The sequence below is a fragment of the Triticum aestivum genome, chromosome 1A (assembly GCF_018294505.1).
Source record: "Triticum aestivum cultivar Chinese Spring chromosome 1A, IWGSC CS RefSeq v2.1, whole genome shotgun sequence".
Taxonomy (NCBI): domain Eukaryota; kingdom Viridiplantae; phylum Streptophyta; class Magnoliopsida; order Poales; family Poaceae; genus Triticum; species Triticum aestivum.
The window spans coordinates 26,629,834-26,649,097 of record NC_057794.1 but is presented as its reverse complement, the minus strand read 5'-3'; the positions used below and the strand labels follow the sequence as shown (position 1 = coordinate 26,649,097).

The window sequence follows — 19,264 nt, the reverse complement described above, 5'->3', positions numbered from 1 at the left end:
TTCTCAGGATATGACGCTCGCTGCGTCCCCCAACGGGCACCCCTATTTCTCGCAAATCCTATTTGGCGCCTTATGCGCCCGATACAGTACAACTCGCAATCGGGAGCATACCCCCACCTCTCTGCTGGGCTGGCCCATCTAGCTTTTTTCCTCTGTTTTTCAAAACTCGAAATAAATTATGCCCGTGCTTTGATTCGAACCCAGGACCCCGTGCTCAAAGGTAAGCTTAAGATGTGGTTTTCTAAATTTGTAATAAAATGGTGTCGGCGTAGTGCTAACTCCGCTGCTCATGAGCTAGCAAGCCTTGGTCATATGTACCCTACAAACTCGGCTGTCGAGTGGGTGTCCGATGTACCAGCCCAAGTGGCTGTTTGTGTTGCGGGTGATTTACCCGTACACCGTCAAGTTATAAAGCTTTGCTTTAACTTCAAAAAAAAGGTAAGCTGCATAACCAACCGGCCACCCCAAAATCAATGTGCTACTTTCATCTTTCTATGCCTTTTACTTCGTTTTTTTTCTTCTGTTTTTTTATTTTTCTGTTTTCCTTTTTTGTTTTTTCTTTTTCTTTTTTGCTTTTCTTCTTCCTGGGTTTGATGAACTTTTTTAAATTTTTTTGAAATTTTTCTTAACATCAATGAACTTATCAAATGCGTTGAACTTTTTTCAAAATTGATGAACCTTTTTGAAATTCGATGAACTATTTTTCAAATTCGATTAACTTTTTTCAAATTCAATAAACGACCCATTGAATAAACCTACATATGATTGATGTGTTGGGCAACGTAGTAATTTCAAAAAAATTCCTACGCACACGCAAGATCATGGTGATGCATAGCAACGAGAGGGGAGAGTGTGATCTACGTACCCTTGTAGATCGACAACGGAAGCGTTGACACAATGTAGAGGAAGTAGTCGTACGTCTTCCCGATCCGACCGATCCAAGCACCGTTACTCCGGCACCTCCGAGTTCTTAGCACACGTACAGCTCGATGACGATCCCCGGGCTCCGATCCAGCAAAGCGTCGGGGAAGAGTTCCGTCAGCATGACGGCGTGGTGACGATGATGATGTTCTACCGGCGCAGGGCTTCGCCTAAGCGCTGCAACGATACTTGGGCTTCTTCACTTGAGCAGCAACTTGCTTGCTGTTCTTCTTGAAGTTCCCCTTCTTTCCTTTGCCTTTTTCTTGAAACTAGTGGTCTTGTTAACCATCAACACTTGATGTTTTTCTTGATTTCTACCTTCGTCGATTTCAGCATCACGAAGAGCTTGGGAATTGTTTCCGTTATCCCTTGCATATTATAGTTCATCACGAAGTTCTACTAACTTGGTGATGGTTACTAGAGAAGTCTGTCAATCACTATCTTATCTGGAAGATTAACTTCCACTTGATTCAAGCGATTGTAGTACTCAGACAATCTGAGCACATGCTCACTAGTTGAGCGATTCTCCTCCATCTTTTAGCTATAGAACTTGTTGGAGACTTCATATCTCTCAACTCGGGTATTTGCTTGAAATATTAACTTCAACTCCTGGAACATCTCATATGGTCCATGACGTTCAAAACGTCTTTGAAGTCCCGATTCTAAGCCGTTAAGCATGGTGCACTAAACTATCAAGTAGTCATCATATTGAGCTAGCCAAACGTTCATAACGTCTGCATCTGCTCCTGCAATAGGTCTGTCACCTAGCGGTGCATCAAGGACATAATTCTTCTGTGCAGCAATGAGGATAAACATCAGATCACGGATCCAATCCGCATCATTGCTACTAACATCTTTCAACACAATTTTTCTCTAGGAACATATCAAAGTAAACATATGAAACTAACAACGCGAGCTATTGATCTACAACATAGATATGCTAATACTACCAGGACTAAGTTCATGATAAATTAAAGTTCAATTAATCAAATTACTTAAGAACTCCCACTTAGATAGACATCCCTCTAATCCTCTAAGTGATCACGTGATCCAAATCAACTAAACCATGTCCGATCATCACGTGAGATGGAGTAGTTTCATTGGTGAACATCACTATGTTGATCATATCTACTATATGATTCACGCTCGACCTTTCGGTCTCCGTGTTCCGAGGCCATATCTGTATATGCTTCGCTCGTCAAGTATAACCTGAGTATTCCGCGTGTGCAACTGTTTTGCACCCGTTGTATTTGAACGTAGAACCTATCACACCCGATCATCACGTGGTGTCTCAGCACGAAGAACTTTCGCAACGGTGCATACTCAGGGAGAACACTTCTTGATAATTAGTGAGAGATCATCTTATAATGCTACCATCAAACAAAGCAAGATAATATGCATAAAAGATAAACATCACATGCAATCAATATAAGTGATATGATATGGCCATCATCATCTTGTGCTTGTGATCTCCATCTTCGAAGCACCGTCATGATCACCATCGTCACCGGCGTGACACCTTGATCTCCATCGTAGCATCGTTTGTCGTTTCGCCAATCCTATGCTTCTACTACTATCGCTCCCGTTTAGTGATAAAGTAAAGCATTACAGGGCGAGTGCATTGCATACCATAAAGCGACAACCATATGGCTCCTGCCAGTTGCCGATAACTCGGTTACAAAACATGATCATCTCATACAATAAAATTTAGCATCATGTCTTGACCATATCATATCACAACATGCCCTGCAAAAACAAGTTAGACGTCCTCTACTTTGTTGTTGCAAGTTTTACGTGGCTGCTACAGGCTTAAGCAAGAACCAATCTTACCTATGCATCAAAACCACAATGATAGTTTGTCAAGTTGGTGTTGTTTTAACCTTCGCAAGGACCGGGCGTAGCCACACTCGGTTCAACTAAAGTTGGAGAAACTGTCACCCGCAAGCCACCTCTGTGCAAAGCACGTCGGGAGAACCGGTCTCGTGTAAGCGTACGCGTAATGTTGGTCCGGACCGCTTCGTCCAACAATACCGCCGAACCAAAGTATGACATGCTGGTAAGCAGTATGACTTATATCGCCCACAACTCACTTGTGTTCTACTCGTGCATATAACATCAACACATAAAACCTAGGCTCGGATGCCACTGTTGCGGAACGTAGTAATTTCAAAAAAATTCCTACGCACACGCAAGATCATGGTGATGCATAGCAATGAGAGGGGAGAGTGTGATCTACGTACCCTTGTAGATCGACAACGGAAGCGTTGACACAATGTAGATGAAGTAGTCGTACGTCTTCCCGATTCGACCGATCCAAGCACCGTTACTCCGGCACCTCCGAGTTCTTATCACACGTACAGCTCGATGACGATCCCCGGGCTCCGATCCAGCAAAGCGTCGGGGAAGAGTTCCGTCAGCACGACGGCGTGGTGATGATGATGATGTTCTACCGGCGCAGGGCTTCGCCTAAGCGCTGCAACGATATGACCGAGGTGGAATATGGTGGAGGGGGGCACCGCACACGGCTAAGGAACGATCACGAGGATCAACTTGTGTGTCTATGGGGTGCCCCCTGCCTCAGTATATAAAGGATGGAGGAGGAGGAGGCCGGCAAGGCTTGGTGCGGCCAGGATGTGGAGTCCTACTAGGACTCCAAGTCCTAGTAGGAGTCCACCAAGAGGGGAGGAAGGGAGAAGGAAGTGGAGGAGAAGGAAAGGTGGCCGGCCCCCTTTTCCCTAGTCCAATTCGGACCAGAGGGGAGGGGGGGCAGCAGCCCCTTGGCCCTTTCTCCTCTTCCCACTAAAGCCCATCAAGGCCCATTGCTTCTCCCGTAACTACCCGGTACTCCGAAAAATATCCGAATCTCGGAACCTTTCCGATGTCCGAATATAGTCGTCCAATATATCGATCTTTACGTCTCGACCATTTAGAGACTCCTCGTCATGTCCTCGATCTCATCCAGGACTCCGAACTCCTTCGGTACATCAAAACTCATAAACTCATAATATAACTGTCATTGAAACCTTAAGCGTGCGGACCCTACGGTTCGAGAACAATGTAGACATGACCGAGACACATCTCCGGTCAATAACCAATAGCGGGACCTGGATGCCCATATTGGCTCCTACATATTCTATGAAGATCTTTATCGGTCAGACCGCATAACAACATACGTTGTTCCCTTTGTCATCGGTATGTTACTTGCCCGAGATTCGATCGTCGGTATCCAATACCTAGTTCAATCTCGTTACCGGCAAGTCTCTTTACTCGTTCCGTAATACATCATCTCACAACTAACATATTAGTTGCAATGCTTGCAAGGCTTATGTGATGTGCCTTACCGAGAGGGCCCAGAGATACCTCTCCGACAATTGGAGTGACAAATCCTAATCTCGAAATACGCCAACCCAACATCTACCTTTGGAGACACCTGTAGAGCTCCTTTATAATCACCCATTTAGGTTGTGACGTTTGGTAGCACACAAAGTGTTCCTCCGGCAAACGGGAGTTGCATAATCTCATAGTCATAGGAACATGTATAAGTCATGAAGAAAGCAATAGCAACATACTAAATGATCGGGTGCTAAGCTAATGGAATGGGTCATGTCAATCAGATCATTCAACTAATGATATGATCTCGTTAATCAAATGACAACTTCTTTTGTCTATGGTTAGGAAACATAACCATCTTTGATTAACGAGCTAGTCAAGTAGAGGCATACTAGTGACACTCTGTTTGTCTATGTATTCACACATGTATTATGTTTCCGGTTAATACAATTCTAGCATGAATAATAAACATTTATCATGAGATAAGGAAATAAATAATAACTTTATTATTGCCTCTAGGGCATATTTCCTTCATGATGAATTAGAGCTATTGTGTATCGCTCTGGATTGTGTCTGTTATCACTAGTAGAAAACGACCCATTTGTCCCGGTTCCAGAGGCCCATTAGCCCCGATTCTGGAACCGGGACTAAAGCCCAAAACCTTTAGTCTCGGTTCACTTACAAACTGGGACAGAAGGGGCTCCATATGGCCGCTACGGGGCGCCCAGGCAAGAGGACCTTTAGTCCCGATTGGTAACACCAACCGGCACCAAAAGGCATCCACACGTCAGCAGCTGGCAGGAGCAGGGGATTTTGTTTTTTAAGGGGGGGTAGTGGGTTTTGGAGGGTTAATTTAGGGGTTTCATATATTGTGTTAGCTAGCTAATAGAGAGAAGTGACCTCTCTTATCTCCATGCTGGGTCGACACTAGCTACTATACGTACAGAGAGAACTCAACATGCTAGCTAGTAAGCAAATGAAGGAACCATTAATTACACAAGATCATCATAAACATATACAAAGAGGAGTGCACCTCTCTTTCTTCGAGAGATTTGTCGAACAACAAGTTTTCGTATATCTATCCGACGCTACTAGCTACATATATACAATATAAGATCTCTTACAATCCCTAACATCTAATGTCAAATTCCACATGGTATTCTCCGGCTTTGTTGATGACGTGGTTAAGAAAGAATCCCGCCAATTCCTCTTGAATTGCTCGTATGCGATCTTGTGGTAGGAGTTCATCCCGCATCTGCCAGACCTAATTTGAAGAAGAGGGTTGCTACCTCTTCAGCATGCGTTGGTTTTCCCTTGAAGAGAAAAGGGTGATGCAGCAAAGTAGCGTAAGTATTTCCCTCAGTTTTTGAGAACCAATGTATCAATCCAGTAGGAGACTACACACAAGTCCCTCGTGTTTGTCGAGATCCGATGAATTGTGTGGGTTTATGATCAAGATTATCTATGAACAATATTTGAATCTCCTCTGAATTCTTTTATGTATGATTTGTTATCTTTGCAAGTCTCTTCGAATTATCAATTTGGTTTGGCCTACTAGATTGATCTTTCTTGCAATGGGAGCACTAGTAGAAAACAGGGCTATGGTCACGGGGCAATATTCACATTAGTCCCGGTTCAGTCATGAACCGGGACTAATGTGAGCATTGGTCCCGGTTCATGCGGCTAAGGCATTAGTCCCGGTTCACTCGGGCCCTTTAGTCCCGGTTTAAGACATGAACCGGGACTAAAGGGTGCGATGACCATTAGTCCCGGTTCGTGCCTCAAACTGGGACTAAAGATTACACCTTTAGTCCCGGTTTGACGCACGAACCGGGACTAATGGGGTTGAGACCTTTAGTCCCGGTTCGTGCCACGAACCGGTACTAAAGGTCCCACACTCTACCCCCCCCCCTGTGGATCGCCTTTTCAGTTTTAAAAAAAATAAAAGAAAATGATGGAAATGTCAAAAAAAATAAAAGAAAATAAGTTTCCCATGTGATATGTGGTCTAGTTGTTGGGAAAATTTGCAAATGTGAATTTTGACTTTATTTGCAAAATCTCTCTGAAATTTGTAAAAATGGGCGTAACTTTTGCATACTAACTCGGATGAAAAAGTTTTTTATATGAAAAATCATCTACTCGAAAAGTTACATCCGAATTTAACCGGGGGAACCCCGTTAAACATTTGCAAAATCCTCAAAAACCTAATAGAAAAAAGTTACGGGGCTTTTAAGATCTAGAGTGGAAAAAATCGAAAAATATTCAAACGGTGGGCAAACTGTGGTCAAACAATGGTCAAACTAATTATTCTAGAATATTAGTGTTACTAAATAATTGTTTTTGTTATTTCAATTTTGGTCAAATCTGGTCAAACTGTGGTCAAACAATGGTCAAACTAATTATTCAAGAAATATTAGTGTTACTAAATAATTATTGTTTTTAAAACAATAGTTTCAAAATAAAACTATGAAATGTGTCACTTCATGCTCAAGCAAAATTCCTGAAGGTTAATAGGATTGCCATCTCAGTATTGTCAGGAAAAGAACAAGTGCAGACTTGGAGCGAGGGAGAATAGAACCCGGAAGTTAAGCGTGCTCAGGCTGGGGGAGTGGGAGGATGGGTGACCGTTCAGGAAGTTAGATGATTTGGAATGATGAGGGGTGATTATAGGATAAATTGAGAAGTGATGAGGGGTGGTGATTACAGACTAGAGGTTAAAATAATTCAGAAATTTGAAAATAAAAAAAATTCAAAAAAAAATCAAAAAAAATTCATAAAATTTCCTTTAGTCCCGGTTGGTGTTACCAACCGGGACTAAAGGTGGAGCTCCACGTGGCCGCGTCCTTTAGTCCCGGTTCTGGATTGAACCGGGACTAAAGGGAGAGGCATTAGTACCGACATTTTAGTCCCGGTTCCAGAACTGGGACTAAAGGCCCTTATGAACCGGGACTGAAGGCCCTTTTTCTACTAGTGGAGAAGTGCTTAGCTTTGGGTTCAATCTTGCGTGTCCTTTCCCAGTGACAGCAGGGGCAGCAAGGCATGTATTGTATTGTTGCCATCGAGGATAAAAAGATGGGGTTTATATCATATTGCTTGAGTTTATCCCTCTACATTATGTCATCTTGCCTAATGCGTTACTCCGTTCTTATGAACTTAATACTCTAGATGCATGTTGGATAGCAGTCAATGTGTGGAGTAATAGTAGTAGATGCAGAATTGTTTCGGTCTACTTGTCGCGGACGTGATGCCTATATACATGATCATGCAGTTTTCTATCAATTGCTCGACAGTAATTTGTTCACCCACCGTAATACTTATGCTATCTTGAGAGAAGCCACTAGTAAAACCTATGGCCCCGGGTCTATCTTCCATCATATTATTTTCCTGTCAACTAGCCAATTTTTGTCGCCGTTTATTTTGCAATCTTTACTTTCAATCTATATCATAAAAATATCAAAAATATTTATCTTATTATCTCTATCAGATCTCACTTTTGCAAGTGACCGTGAAGGGATTTACAACCCCTTCATCGTGTTGGTTGCAAGGTTCTTATTTGTTTGTGTAGGTACGAGGCAACTTGCGTGTAGTCTCCTACTGGATTGATACCTTGGTTCTCAAAAACTGAGGAAAATACTTACGCTACTTTGCTACATCACCCTTTCCACTTCAAGGGAAACCCAACACAGTGCTCAAGAGGTAGCTGTTATCATTGACCTTGTCGATGGCAGCTGAGAAGTCTTCGTGCATGTGCCCCTAAGGACCGGCTCCCTGGAGCCACAATCGTCGTCGTTGAACACTTGAATAGATCTGAAACAACTGAAATTTTTTTGCGGACATGCAAAAGGCTTGCGTGTCGATGTATTAGAGGAAGGAAAAATAGTACAGAGTGTCCAGCGGCAGGCCGCGTTTACAGGGGATGATGCAATTGTGCCTGGCAGGCAAGAAGAATGTCGCACTAAGAAAGACAACGCCCTACAAAGGAGAGGAAACTATCTCCAAATATGATCCAACCCTTTTGCTCCAGAGATCTTCCACGACCTGGCTTCCTCTTCGATACGCCGACAAAGCTCCCGAGCCACGACCGCTGAGCGTTGGAAGACACGGTTGTTGCGCTCCTTCCACAGCATCCACACGATGAGGATGGCCACAGAGTCGAAACCCTTACACTGCGCACGAGAAATTAGATCACGACTACCCGGCCACCATTCGATGAGCGAGTCGTTAGGTGCCAAAACGAGATGGCCTAACCTGCAATGAGCAAGTGTCGAATGCCACACCGCCCTAGCATAGACGCATCCCAAGGCGAGATGGTCCGCAGTTTTCGCCACCTGGTCGCACAGTGGGCACATGACATGGGACGACATATGCCATCCTATAGACGTCGGTCGGCCATGCAGCGCCTCCTCCGCATGGCCTAAGAAGACGGCAGGAATCTACGCCGGAGCTCCATCGAGTATGTCCAGGTGGACGAACTCGAGGAGGATCAAAGACGGAAAACAAACTCGAAGAAGAAGCGTCGCCATCCACCAGAGCGCCGCACTTGCGAGGACTAAAAAACCCTAACCTAAACTACTAACCAGACTGAAGGCACCAGAATTCCCCTTCCCGCCACAGGCCACCGAAGCAGCAGGCAGAGGGGAGGCGAATCCATGGGCTCGCCGGCGAAGTTTGAGGGGAGAGCTTGCCCTAGCCGTGAAGGGACGGAGAGGCTTTACGCTATTTTGCAGGGACTCGGTTATAAATTCAACTACTGACTAGTGGGCTCCATATCTAACATGAATTTTTAGGGAATCTGTTCTGCGAGAAGAAATGACATATCGTAGAAACGTCTTGCAGTATTGCCATAAACTGATTTTGCGAAACGAGATTTTGAGGCATGTGCGAGAGTTGCTCTTAGCAAGAGTATAGAGCATCTCCAGCCGCGCCCCCAACAGGCCCCCCAGGCCACTTTTTCGGCGTCGGCGTCGAAAAAACGCCCCAGTTGCGCCCCCAGGACGCCGAAAATCGCCGGTTCGGCCCATTTTTGGGCCCGGCGATCGCAGGCCAAACCTGGCGCACTGGGGGGGCGATCGGGAGCTCCGACGCAAGGGAAAAGCACGGCTGGCCCACATCGTCAGGTGAAAAGTCAAGTTTTTCTTCCCCGACTCGCCTCCCACCCGCTGCGCCCTCGACCGCCACTAGCTGTATCCCGGTGCCGCCCGCCGCCCTTCTCCGCTAGATAGCCAATTGTCGCCGAAAAAAGAGCAAAGGTTCGCCGAGGCAGCCCCTCCACCAGCAGCTGGGCATTTTTGCCGCCATTTCCGGCCGCGGAGGGGCAATTTAGCGGCGGGTACACACCCACCGGGCGCAACGTGTTTGGCGATTTGCCTGCCTCGGCGATGGACTCGGACGACGAGGAAGCGCTCTCCGTGTTGCTGGAGGAGGAAGCCGAGGCCGACGTCCAGGAATAAGAGCATCTCATGGTGCTCGCCGCCCTCGCCCAGCTGCTGGCGAGCAATGAAAAGCCGCGGCGAGGTGGCTCGATGCCGGGGCAGATGAAAGCAAAGAACTGGCATCGTCTCGAAGGCTACTGCATGCTCTACTTCGACTACTTCGCCCATGCTCCACTTCACGATGACAAAACATTTTGGCGCCGTTATCGGATGAGCCGAAAGCTCTTCCTCATGATTGTGAATTCCATCCGGGAGTTCGACAGCTACTTCAAGTGCAAGATGGATTGCACCGGCAAACTTGGATTCACCTCGATCCAGAAGTGCACGACAACAATGAGGATGCTTGCATACGGAGCTCCCTGTGATTCTCTCGATGACTATGGGTGCATGGCCAAGTCCACCACCATTGAGTGTTTCTACAAGTTTTCTCGGGCAGTGGTGGCAGTGTTTGGACCGCAATACTTGAGAACACCCAATGCGGAAGACACTAGTCGGATCCTAGCATAGAATGCAGCAAGAGGATTTCCTGGGATGCTTGGAAGCATCGACTGCATGCATTGGAAATGGAAGAACTGCCCATTTGCTTGGCAGGGGATGTACAAAGGCGCCAAAGGCGGTTGAAGTGTGGTACTTGAGACGGTGGCCACACATGACCTTTGGATTTGGCACTCCTTCTTTGCTATGCCAGGAACTCACAATGGCATCAACGTGTTGTAGTGCTCCCCTGTCTTTGCCAAGCTTGTTGAAGGTCATTCTCCTCTGGTGAATTTCGAGGTCAATGGGCGGCACTACAACAAGGGGTACTACCTAGCTGATGGCATCTATCCGAGATGGTCTACATTTGTGAAGACTATCTCAAACGCTGTGCCAGGAGGCAAGAAGTCCCACTTTGCCAAGGTGTAGGAGGCTTGCTGGAAGGATGTTGAGCAGGCATTTGGTGTGCTCCAATCTCGATTTGCTGTTGTCCGGTACCCTGCTCAGACCTGGTCGAAAGATCAAATGTGGGAGATCATGACTTGCTGTGTCATCTTGCACAATATGATCATCGAGAGCGAGCAAGAAGAGCCAGTGTTTGACACTGAACCATACTACAGGCATGGTCCTCTAGCCGAAGTTGATCACCAGCTACCGGCAACCTGGACTGCCTACCTCAGTATGCGTCAGGAGATCCGAGACCGACAGGTGCATCATCAACTGCAGCAGGATCTGGTGGAGCACCTATGGAGGCTCAAGGGCGACGCCGGGCGTGACGTGTGATGAAATATGAGTTTTTATTTGTTGAACTATATAACTTGTATTGAATTATTTGTTGTTGCACTATTTAGTTGAATTATTTGATTTTCTGTGATGAACTATGTGATAAAAAAATTTATGTTGATAATTGAACGCCGAGCCACGACGAACCACGCCGAATATGGGCTTATTCTCGCCCATATGGGCCCTTTAATCGCCGAAAGTGGGCCGAAAACTGGGCCAATATCGATGCCTGAGGGCGACGGTTGGATGCCCAACCACCCCAGCACCGATTGTATTGCCGACTCGCTCTTAGAGGGCGATTTTTATGCCTCCTGGCTGGAGATGCTCTGCAGCAGCGGGGGAGATGCCACTGCCCACCATGCGAGCCGGCCGTCCCATCTGCTTTTTCTTTTTTGTTTTTTGAAATGGGAAGGCGCATGGAGCTGTGGAAGGAACTGGGGAAAACGGGAGGGTTGTGGACACGTGGTTGGCGGAATAATAATATCGTTTTTACCACTTTCTCACTAGTATAACGCCCGTGCGTTGCCACGGGCTCTTCAAAATTTATAATCAGTATCTTTCATTTATCATCCCCTCATATTGGATGATTATGGGGTGCTCTAATTAGAAACACAACAATCAAATATTAGGAAATTTCACCGAACGAACAACAACGAATAATACGATATCTATCAAACGAATAAAATGAGGTCACATTTTTGGTCCGTCATGCACTTCTGTTGAAAAGTGCCTATCCCTTTTAGAATCAATCCACTGTTTGCTCGCACGCAAAAAAATACATCTCTAAAGTGGGGAACCGATCGGTGCCAAAAAGAACTCAAACTCTTATCCAATCTCGACTTCGTGCTCTTCCACTTCCATTGATAAAGATGGAACGTCAAGGGTTTCATCATGATGACCTCGAGCAGCCGCCGACATCGCTCCCCACATCTACCCCTACCCCCTGCTGCCGCTTGCACTGTCCTTGCTCCTCGAGGGAGCTAGGGACACAATGTTCTCTAGGATGGGCATGACCAGATCCACGAGGAGGCCACATTCTTCCATGGGAACCCAACCAAGCACACCACCCTCCGCAACCATCCAATCCCGGCCTAACAAAGTCAAGACCCGCCATCGATCCACAAATCAGGCTCGCCGCATCCAGATTCACTGCAAGTCTGCGACGAGTCTGTAGTCGACATCTTGACTTTGGCTATCCCCACGGAAGAATCATCGGATCCTGCTTACTTTTACCATCACTTCGTCTCTGCCCAAGGCAGCGACACCACCCAGCCAATCGCCACCACCGCTTGCGGCTTGCCTACATAAAATCATGAGAAATCCCCACGGCGGTGCTGTAAGATCACCTTGGCGACCTCGACAGTGACCGACTGGTCTAAGATCTAAGCTAGCCGCTCTTTGTAGAAACCAATAGAAGTAGGCATGTGACTCAGATTTGTTCTTTGGTGTGCATGCGTTTCTTGCTGCCCACCAGCTCTTGTCTACAACTCGCCTATCTCTATACCAGCTTTTGGTCTACAACTCGCCTATCTCCATGCTTGAGACGACCAAGCTCGATGCGCAAGCCGCATACGTCTGCTAGAGCTATATCCAGGCCCTATGATTTTTGGATCACTGGCACTATGGGTGCCAGGACCGGAGTCGCCCTCATCCACCAAGTGGATCAAGGAGGCCCACCACCTAGACTCTACATCGCAACATTTTGTGTTTTCCTATAAAAAGTAAAGAACCTTCTCTAATAAACGTAAATATAACCTTTTGGTTTTATAGTCTCAACTTTCCTACACTCCAATACGAGAAGGATTTCTTGGTTTTATTTAATGACCTTCTTGAATGTCATTCACTTAGAAAGGTAGTAATACAATCTGTGATATTAAGGCAAATTATTAGTCATATTAAAGTGCAAAAGGCCCTATAGGAGTCAAAGCATGACTTTATGGTTATACTGTAATTTGCAAGATCTGAGATTTATGCAAGTGTACAATTAGAGAAGAGCCAATTAAATAGATTTTCACATTCAGAATAGTACGATTAGCAGTAGCACTTCAATTTTTTCATGTTTGATCAGCTTGCTAGGTGGTTATCACTAAGCATGTTGGAACGATGAGCATAACCTAACTTAGTTCAGTACGTGTTGCTGCAAATTAGTTCAGTACGTACGAAGCTATTGCTAATTTCAATGCCTGGCTGTTGCAAGTTTCTAATGAAAAAGTACTTCAGGTCAAAGGTCAGGGAATATACACTTTTGTTATCATGGTTGTTTCCTTATAGTGAACAACTTTGATCACCACTTCAGCAGCTACTATCTATAAGAAGACATTAGCTAAGTAGATACAGGCAAAGAAAGCATGTAGGCAAAACCAGAATTAAAAACATCCTTCTCAATGGAGCTCGTGCAGTTCGGAAGACCCTAATCCTCGATGAGGGACCCCTCCGATGGTAGCATGGCGTGACAATTGCCGTCAATGACGACACCCAAAGTACCTTGCATAATCCATCGATCCAGTTCGGAACAATCAAGCACATACCTTGCAAAGTGATGTGGATCTGAAGTAGAGGTGGGAAGGTAAAGGCTCAGGTGAGGTGGAATGAGACGTTGATATAGACGTGCACGCATGAGAATAAGGCGGTGCCCAGGATGGATCTCCATCGGAGGAGGCCGGATCCGCTGGGGAGGAGGTCGCTGTAGTACCTGCCATCTATGCGATGGATCACGGGGCTGGCAGGCAGGGGGAGGGGATAGGAGGGAGCGGGTGGGCTAGAGCGCAGATGGCGGGTGCCCCTGACGACGGCTGGGAAGGATGGTGGAGGAGGTGGATGAGGATGGCGGCGGCGGCGTCTGCGGTTGCGCCTCGTCCGCAGCCGTGCTGGTGGTGGTCGATGCGAGAGCCGGATGGCGTCGGCCAGAATCAGGCAGGGGCGACAAAGATTTAGAGGAGAGAGAGAATGGAGGCGATGAGCGATGGGAGGAAGGGCCACCGGCGATTGGGGTGGCCTCAGATCCGCCCTCCGTGGCCGCCTATTTCATGGGACGAACACCCGTGCTCACCGTCGGGCTCTCCTTCGGCCGCTGCCACGCCGACATTCAGGACGTAGAGCCCCTTCCTCCGATCCCATTTGCCAGGGAGGCAACGCCATCCTTCATCGTAGAGAACGAGTCCACACTGAGATCCCAACCAGATCGTGATTGCGCCTCCCCAGACCGCAGCGGCACATCCCACTCCATCAACGACCAACCTATATGAGGCGGAGGGTCAGTGTAGGACGCGAGCGCCGTCACCATGGACGTGGGGGACGCCGTACGTGGGAAGGAGGCGGCGACGGCGTCTGTGTCAGGAAGATCGCACGACGGTGGCGGCGTTTACTTGAGGGGATCGAGAGGAGCTGCGTTTGGTGCCGGGTGGGTTCTTTGGTGCGTGCGTGGGGCTGGAGATTGTGATAGGTGATCAGGTGAGGGTGTGCCATACCTGGATCGATAGCCTTACCATACCTGGTGGTAATTTAAATTTATTACCATATTCGATATTTCCCGAGTTATGGCCTTACCGTACTTGGATTGATAGCCTTTGGGGTAATTTAAATTTATTACCATATAATTACCATATTCAAAATTTCCTGAGTTATGACCTTACCATACCTGGATTGATTTATTACTATACGTGGATTAATTATGATTGATTACCATAAATACGTTGGGTATTGCCGGTCAGACGAGAAAAGAGAAAAACCGGTGGGAGAGGCTGGTGGGAGGTGGGACGAAGAAAAACCGGTTGAAAATAAACCGGTTGAAAGTAGAGAGACTATTCAACCAATTCGTCCATTAGGAATAGAGAGATACGAGGTAAATGTTTACTGGTTAGCATTTTAGAAAGGCGACTGCGGCCTTTCCCATCGGCCATCGGTCTCCACTCCACCCGTGACCCGTCCGTCCGAGCCCAACATAATAACTAGAATACTAGGTCTGTAAGGGTTTCTTTTTCTTGGATTTTTTGGAATTTTTCTTACCGCTGTTGTAAAAATGACACTTGTTATGTGGTTTTTTAATTGTGTGGTAGATAGAGCAGTCTGCACGTTACCACACGTTTTTATTTTTTTGGACTCCACCGCTTTGGTTGGTCTCTACCCTTTGACCATGTGTCTTTTTGGTTTCCACTTACCAGCTCTAGAAGACTCACGTAGGATCTCATAACTCCAGAAGCAACACCCGTCGCCCAGGGCTTCGCTACCTTTCCATCGTCTGTCGCGTGCCATCGCTTCACCCCATGTACAGGGCTATAAAAAGGCTTCCCATCGACATGTCTACCTCAGTGTCTTCAAAATCCCGCCACACTAGACCTCATCGACGACGCGTGCCTCGCCGGAGAACCCGGCATCACCCCATGTCTCTCTCCGTGCGGCCGAGGTGGTGGTGCACACAGAAAAGACGGCACACGAGAGTTACTATGGTGGCCACAGCCAAGGTGGGGAGGAGTTCACCGTCCAGAAAAATCGATTGCCGGCCGTCAGCGCCGCTGGCCTCACTCGCCTGTTTCCCGGCTTCTAACCTCTGAGATTTCTTGTCTTTGCCTTTTCTTGCATACAGGAAAAGGCCCCTGCCCCATCTCCGTTCTCTTCCCGACGAGGCCCTCCCCCATCGGTCATCAGCTACGGCTTAAGGGGCGCACGCGGAGGCCGTGGCCGATTGAGGTGGAGCTCGCCCCTGTTGGACAGCAGGGCGACCGCGGCTTGGTTTCACCTGATTCTTCCCTCCTCCACCGCCAGCAGCAAGAGCGCCGCCACCAAACGTGCTTTGCGTGTCTTCTTGGATTTCCCTCTTCCGAGGCACACAACCGCCTCGATCCAAACCTTCCCCGTGGACTTGTGGAGGCAACGTGAGTTCTTTGTGTTGTCGTTATTTTTCAGTGTCTTGAGTCTATGCAAGAAAGAGATGAGCAGCCAATCAATTTGAGGTAGCAACTGTTGTACTGCCCCTTCTCTTTTCCCCTTCATTGTTTGTTAGTTTGTTGGATTCTTGCTGGCGATTTGATTTTCATGTGACGAATTGGGTTCAATCCGATTCTTGGTAACTGGATTTTCATAATTCCATATTTGTGGCCAGGATGGTGGGTGCATGCTGGCCGCTGCTCGCGATCGTGGGTGGTCAGACTGGCACAAGAAAAAGTCCGATGAGGTCGTCATCTGTCAGCGCATCTGCACCTCCATGCGGGTGCTCAAGATGGATGATGATTTTTATAAGAGCCCTATCCCGGACACCTGCGGTTATGGCTGCACGGTGATTGATGAAGTGGTTTCCAATGATCTGCAGGAAGGATAGAGATGAATACCCATCTCTGAGTGGTGAAGAAGTTCCCTGTTTCCCTGCCCGAGCCTTACAACAGCGTATATTTATGCTTTTGTTCTCCAAGTAGTAAGATGTCAAAGCACAAGTGTCTTTTTAAGGCTTCTTTAAAGTTTGTTTTCTGATTTTCAATCCTGGGGACATGTAGTTATTTCTTCATTTTCTAATCTGAAAAATACAGCCATGTAAAGCCATATTCTTTTACACCAGGAACTAATTTGGAGGTCGCTGATTTGGTAATCAGTCTTGAGCAGCTTCCGATTCTTGCCTGCTTGCTTGGTGCAAGGAGGGACTAATAGAAGACAAAACAGCCTTAGGACAAACATAAGAGGTTGCTTGATCTGGGAACTAGAATGGTGCCTGATGGACATACAGTAATATATCTTTGGTGTTTTTATAAATAGGGCCTCCAAATATAAACCATCTAGATTAAAAAAATATTGTTTTGCCAAACAAAATTCACTTAATAGCATCAACTCAAATGTGTAATCCGTCTTAGATTCCGAGATAATTTTAAGGTCTAAGCTTACTTACCACTTCATGTATTGACAGAGGAGCTGAGGCATGTTCCTGATGAAATCACAACGGGTTTTTTATTTCTTAAAAATGAAAATGGAAATCTATACTAATGCCTGTTTCGAATTTGCAAGATCATTCTTTCACCCAAAATGCTTTCACTTTGTGCACATAGTACCGGGTTTTTTTCATGATCTGATCAAACATGTTCGCCCTTTTAATGTTTATTATACATGTGAACACGAATTTAAGTTGATGATAGCATTGATTTTGCATTTTTTTTTCTGTAGCTTACTGAAGCTAACATAGACGAAGCCACTCTGATTGAGCAGAAACATTATGGTTGTTTGAGATTCATGGGGTTTAAGGAGGATCGATGAGTCAGGGGAAAGAATTCCGAGCTATGAGTAGCAACATACAAACCATACCCAACCGTGGTAAAATCACCAATAGCTTCAGAAAAATTCTAGGAAGGTAATTAACATGTCCATTTGACATATCACTCTTTCCAGTTTTTTTATTTTTGAGTCGTGAAAGTACCGAAATAATGTACTTTCATGATTCAAAGATTCAAAAAAATTCATTTGTTTGGTTTCATGTGCTTCTCAATTTGTGGTAACAGAGGTAGAGCAACGTGAGATGAAAAGGCACAGACCCCTTTCCAAGGCAGGTTCTTCAGTTATTCAGACACAAGCATTTTTAAGTGCTTCAACAAAGTTCTTTCTATCTGTTAATAGCAATGCGCATGCTGAGGTTTAGTGGTTTTGACTGGTTTATTAGAAGTGATCTTGATGATATGTAAGCTAAAGGCTTGAGCGCTTAAATATTTTTTTCCTGTGATACGACTCGAGTCATATACTGAGCATGGAAGATAACCTGGATGATATATATACCTATTGCTGGGGCAGCCATATTACTGAATACATTTGGGTTGCATATCTGTCTAATATTTTATTCTAACAATATACCACTTCTGTATACGAAATCTTTCTATTTAGAGTGGCAGTGGATTTTCAGGTGGAGAAACAAGCATGTGTATCTATAGTAGAAATGATGAGGGCAAGGAATGGTCCCTGAAACGAACAAAGTGATCATACTTAGTATACTTTGCACATATTATGATATGAGCAAAACCTTCTGTATAGTTCACATGACTGTGATTGACACTTAACAGAATTTCAGGAAAGCCTTCTGTAGTTCACATGATTTTTCATTGACACTTCACAGAATTTTAGCAAGTGGTCTGGGTCGTGAACTCATGATGTGCTGAAAATATTGTATTATCTTTGTATCTCAATCCTGTAGACTTGGGGTAACAAATCTGTGCAAGCTGATGGGATTCAATGATTCGTAACACTGGGTTTGTTTTTATTCAGTAGCATGATTTGTTCAGTTCTGATGTTTCCTCAGTTGTGTTGATATGTGCAGCAATAGCATAATGATGACTACCTGTCGAGATGGGGATCATGAGGAAGCAACTGAAGAATTACTTCTACAAGACGCGGACGACGAGCGACACCGGCAAGCACAATGAGTTCTCTGTGCGTCGTCTTGCCGTTTGAGTGGGTTTCGGCCTTCTGGCGCTAAGAGTATAGTTTGGGGCAATGTTCTTCTCTTTGGCACCATGGGTTTTGGGTTTGTTGTTGCCAATAATAGTGTACTCTCTCCGTTTCAAAATAGATGACTCAACTTTGTACTAACTTTAGTATAAAGTTGGTTCATCTATTTTGAAACTGACGGAGTAATGTACTTCATAGGATCTCACATAGCAGCCTCCAACTCAGGGCTTAATTGCACGGTATGTTTATGATATGTCCAAACACATTTTCCGAGACAAGTTTAAGAAATTCCCAGAGTTGTTTTACAGATCATGGTGAATTCTTCTGGTCTTAATTGAAGTTCTTTGATCAGTTTTGCATCTTTTGCAGACTGACTGATCAAATCATGTCCTCCCAAACTTCTCCAAGTGTGTGGGTGCGCCCACATATTTATCAACTATTTGTGCATAATACAATTTGAGCAACTCTTGTATGGGGAGAAACAACCAATACATGAATTTGAATTTTTACGGGGAGAAACAACCAATACATGAATTTGAATTTTTACGGGGAGAAACAACCAATACATGAATTTGAATTTTTACGGGGAGAAACAACCAATACATGAATTTGAATTTTTATGAGGTGAATTTCTTGAAACGGCAAGAATGTTCCAGGCGATATTTTTCAAAAAATTCATGGGAGTCTGGAGTTAACGAATTTGTGTGTGTAGTAATTTAGCCAGACAAATGTATGTAGGTTCCTTTCAAAGGTCTTAGGCTCATTTACTTCAATGTTTCTTTTCAAATGTATTAAGCTCATTTTCTTTGATGGGATAGATTGTAAATAATGCTGCTATACAAGGCAGAGTGTGTCATCCATCATATCATGAGACGAAGAGAAGATTTTTATAGCAGATAGCTTCTTTTTTT

At 45.5% G+C, this 19,264-nt stretch overlaps 1 protein-coding gene across 2 annotated transcripts; it reads left to right on the top strand.

Annotated features, from left to right (window-relative positions):
* The first annotated feature begins 15,157 nt into the window (after positions 1 to 15,157).
* Positions 15,158 to 16,458, top strand: LOC123187744 (uncharacterized). 2 transcript variants are annotated; one of them, XR_006494117.1, is made up of 3 exons: positions 15,158 to 15,400; positions 15,523 to 15,889; positions 16,039 to 16,458. XR_006494117.1 is itself a non-coding variant. In XM_044599671.1 (3 exons), exons 1-3 carry the CDS (start codon positions 15,203 to 15,205, stop codon positions 16,107 to 16,109), a joined length of 558 nt encoding a protein of 185 aa, XP_044455606.1. In that variant the 5' UTR covers positions 15,158 to 15,202; the 3' UTR covers positions 16,110 to 16,458. The 2 variants fall into 2 exon arrangements, 1 of the variants encoding a protein (XP_044455606.1); XM_044599671.1 differs by having other exon boundaries at positions 15,523 to 15,811.
* Positions 16,459 to 19,264: the final 2,806 nt, after the last annotated feature.

Coding starts and splice junctions, on each gene's coding strand:
- LOC123187744 (XM_044599671.1), top strand. CDS start 15,203: ATGTACAGGGCTATAAAAAGGCTTCCCATCGACATGTCTACCTCAGTG. Junction 15,401..15,522: donor CTATGGTGGCCACAGCCAAG/GTGGGGAGGAGT, acceptor TCTTGCATACAG/GAAAAGGCCCCTGCCCCATC. Junction 15,812..16,038: donor CGTGGACTTGTGGAGGCAAC/GTGAGTTCTTTG, acceptor ATTTGTGGCCAG/GATGGTGGGTGCATGCTGGC.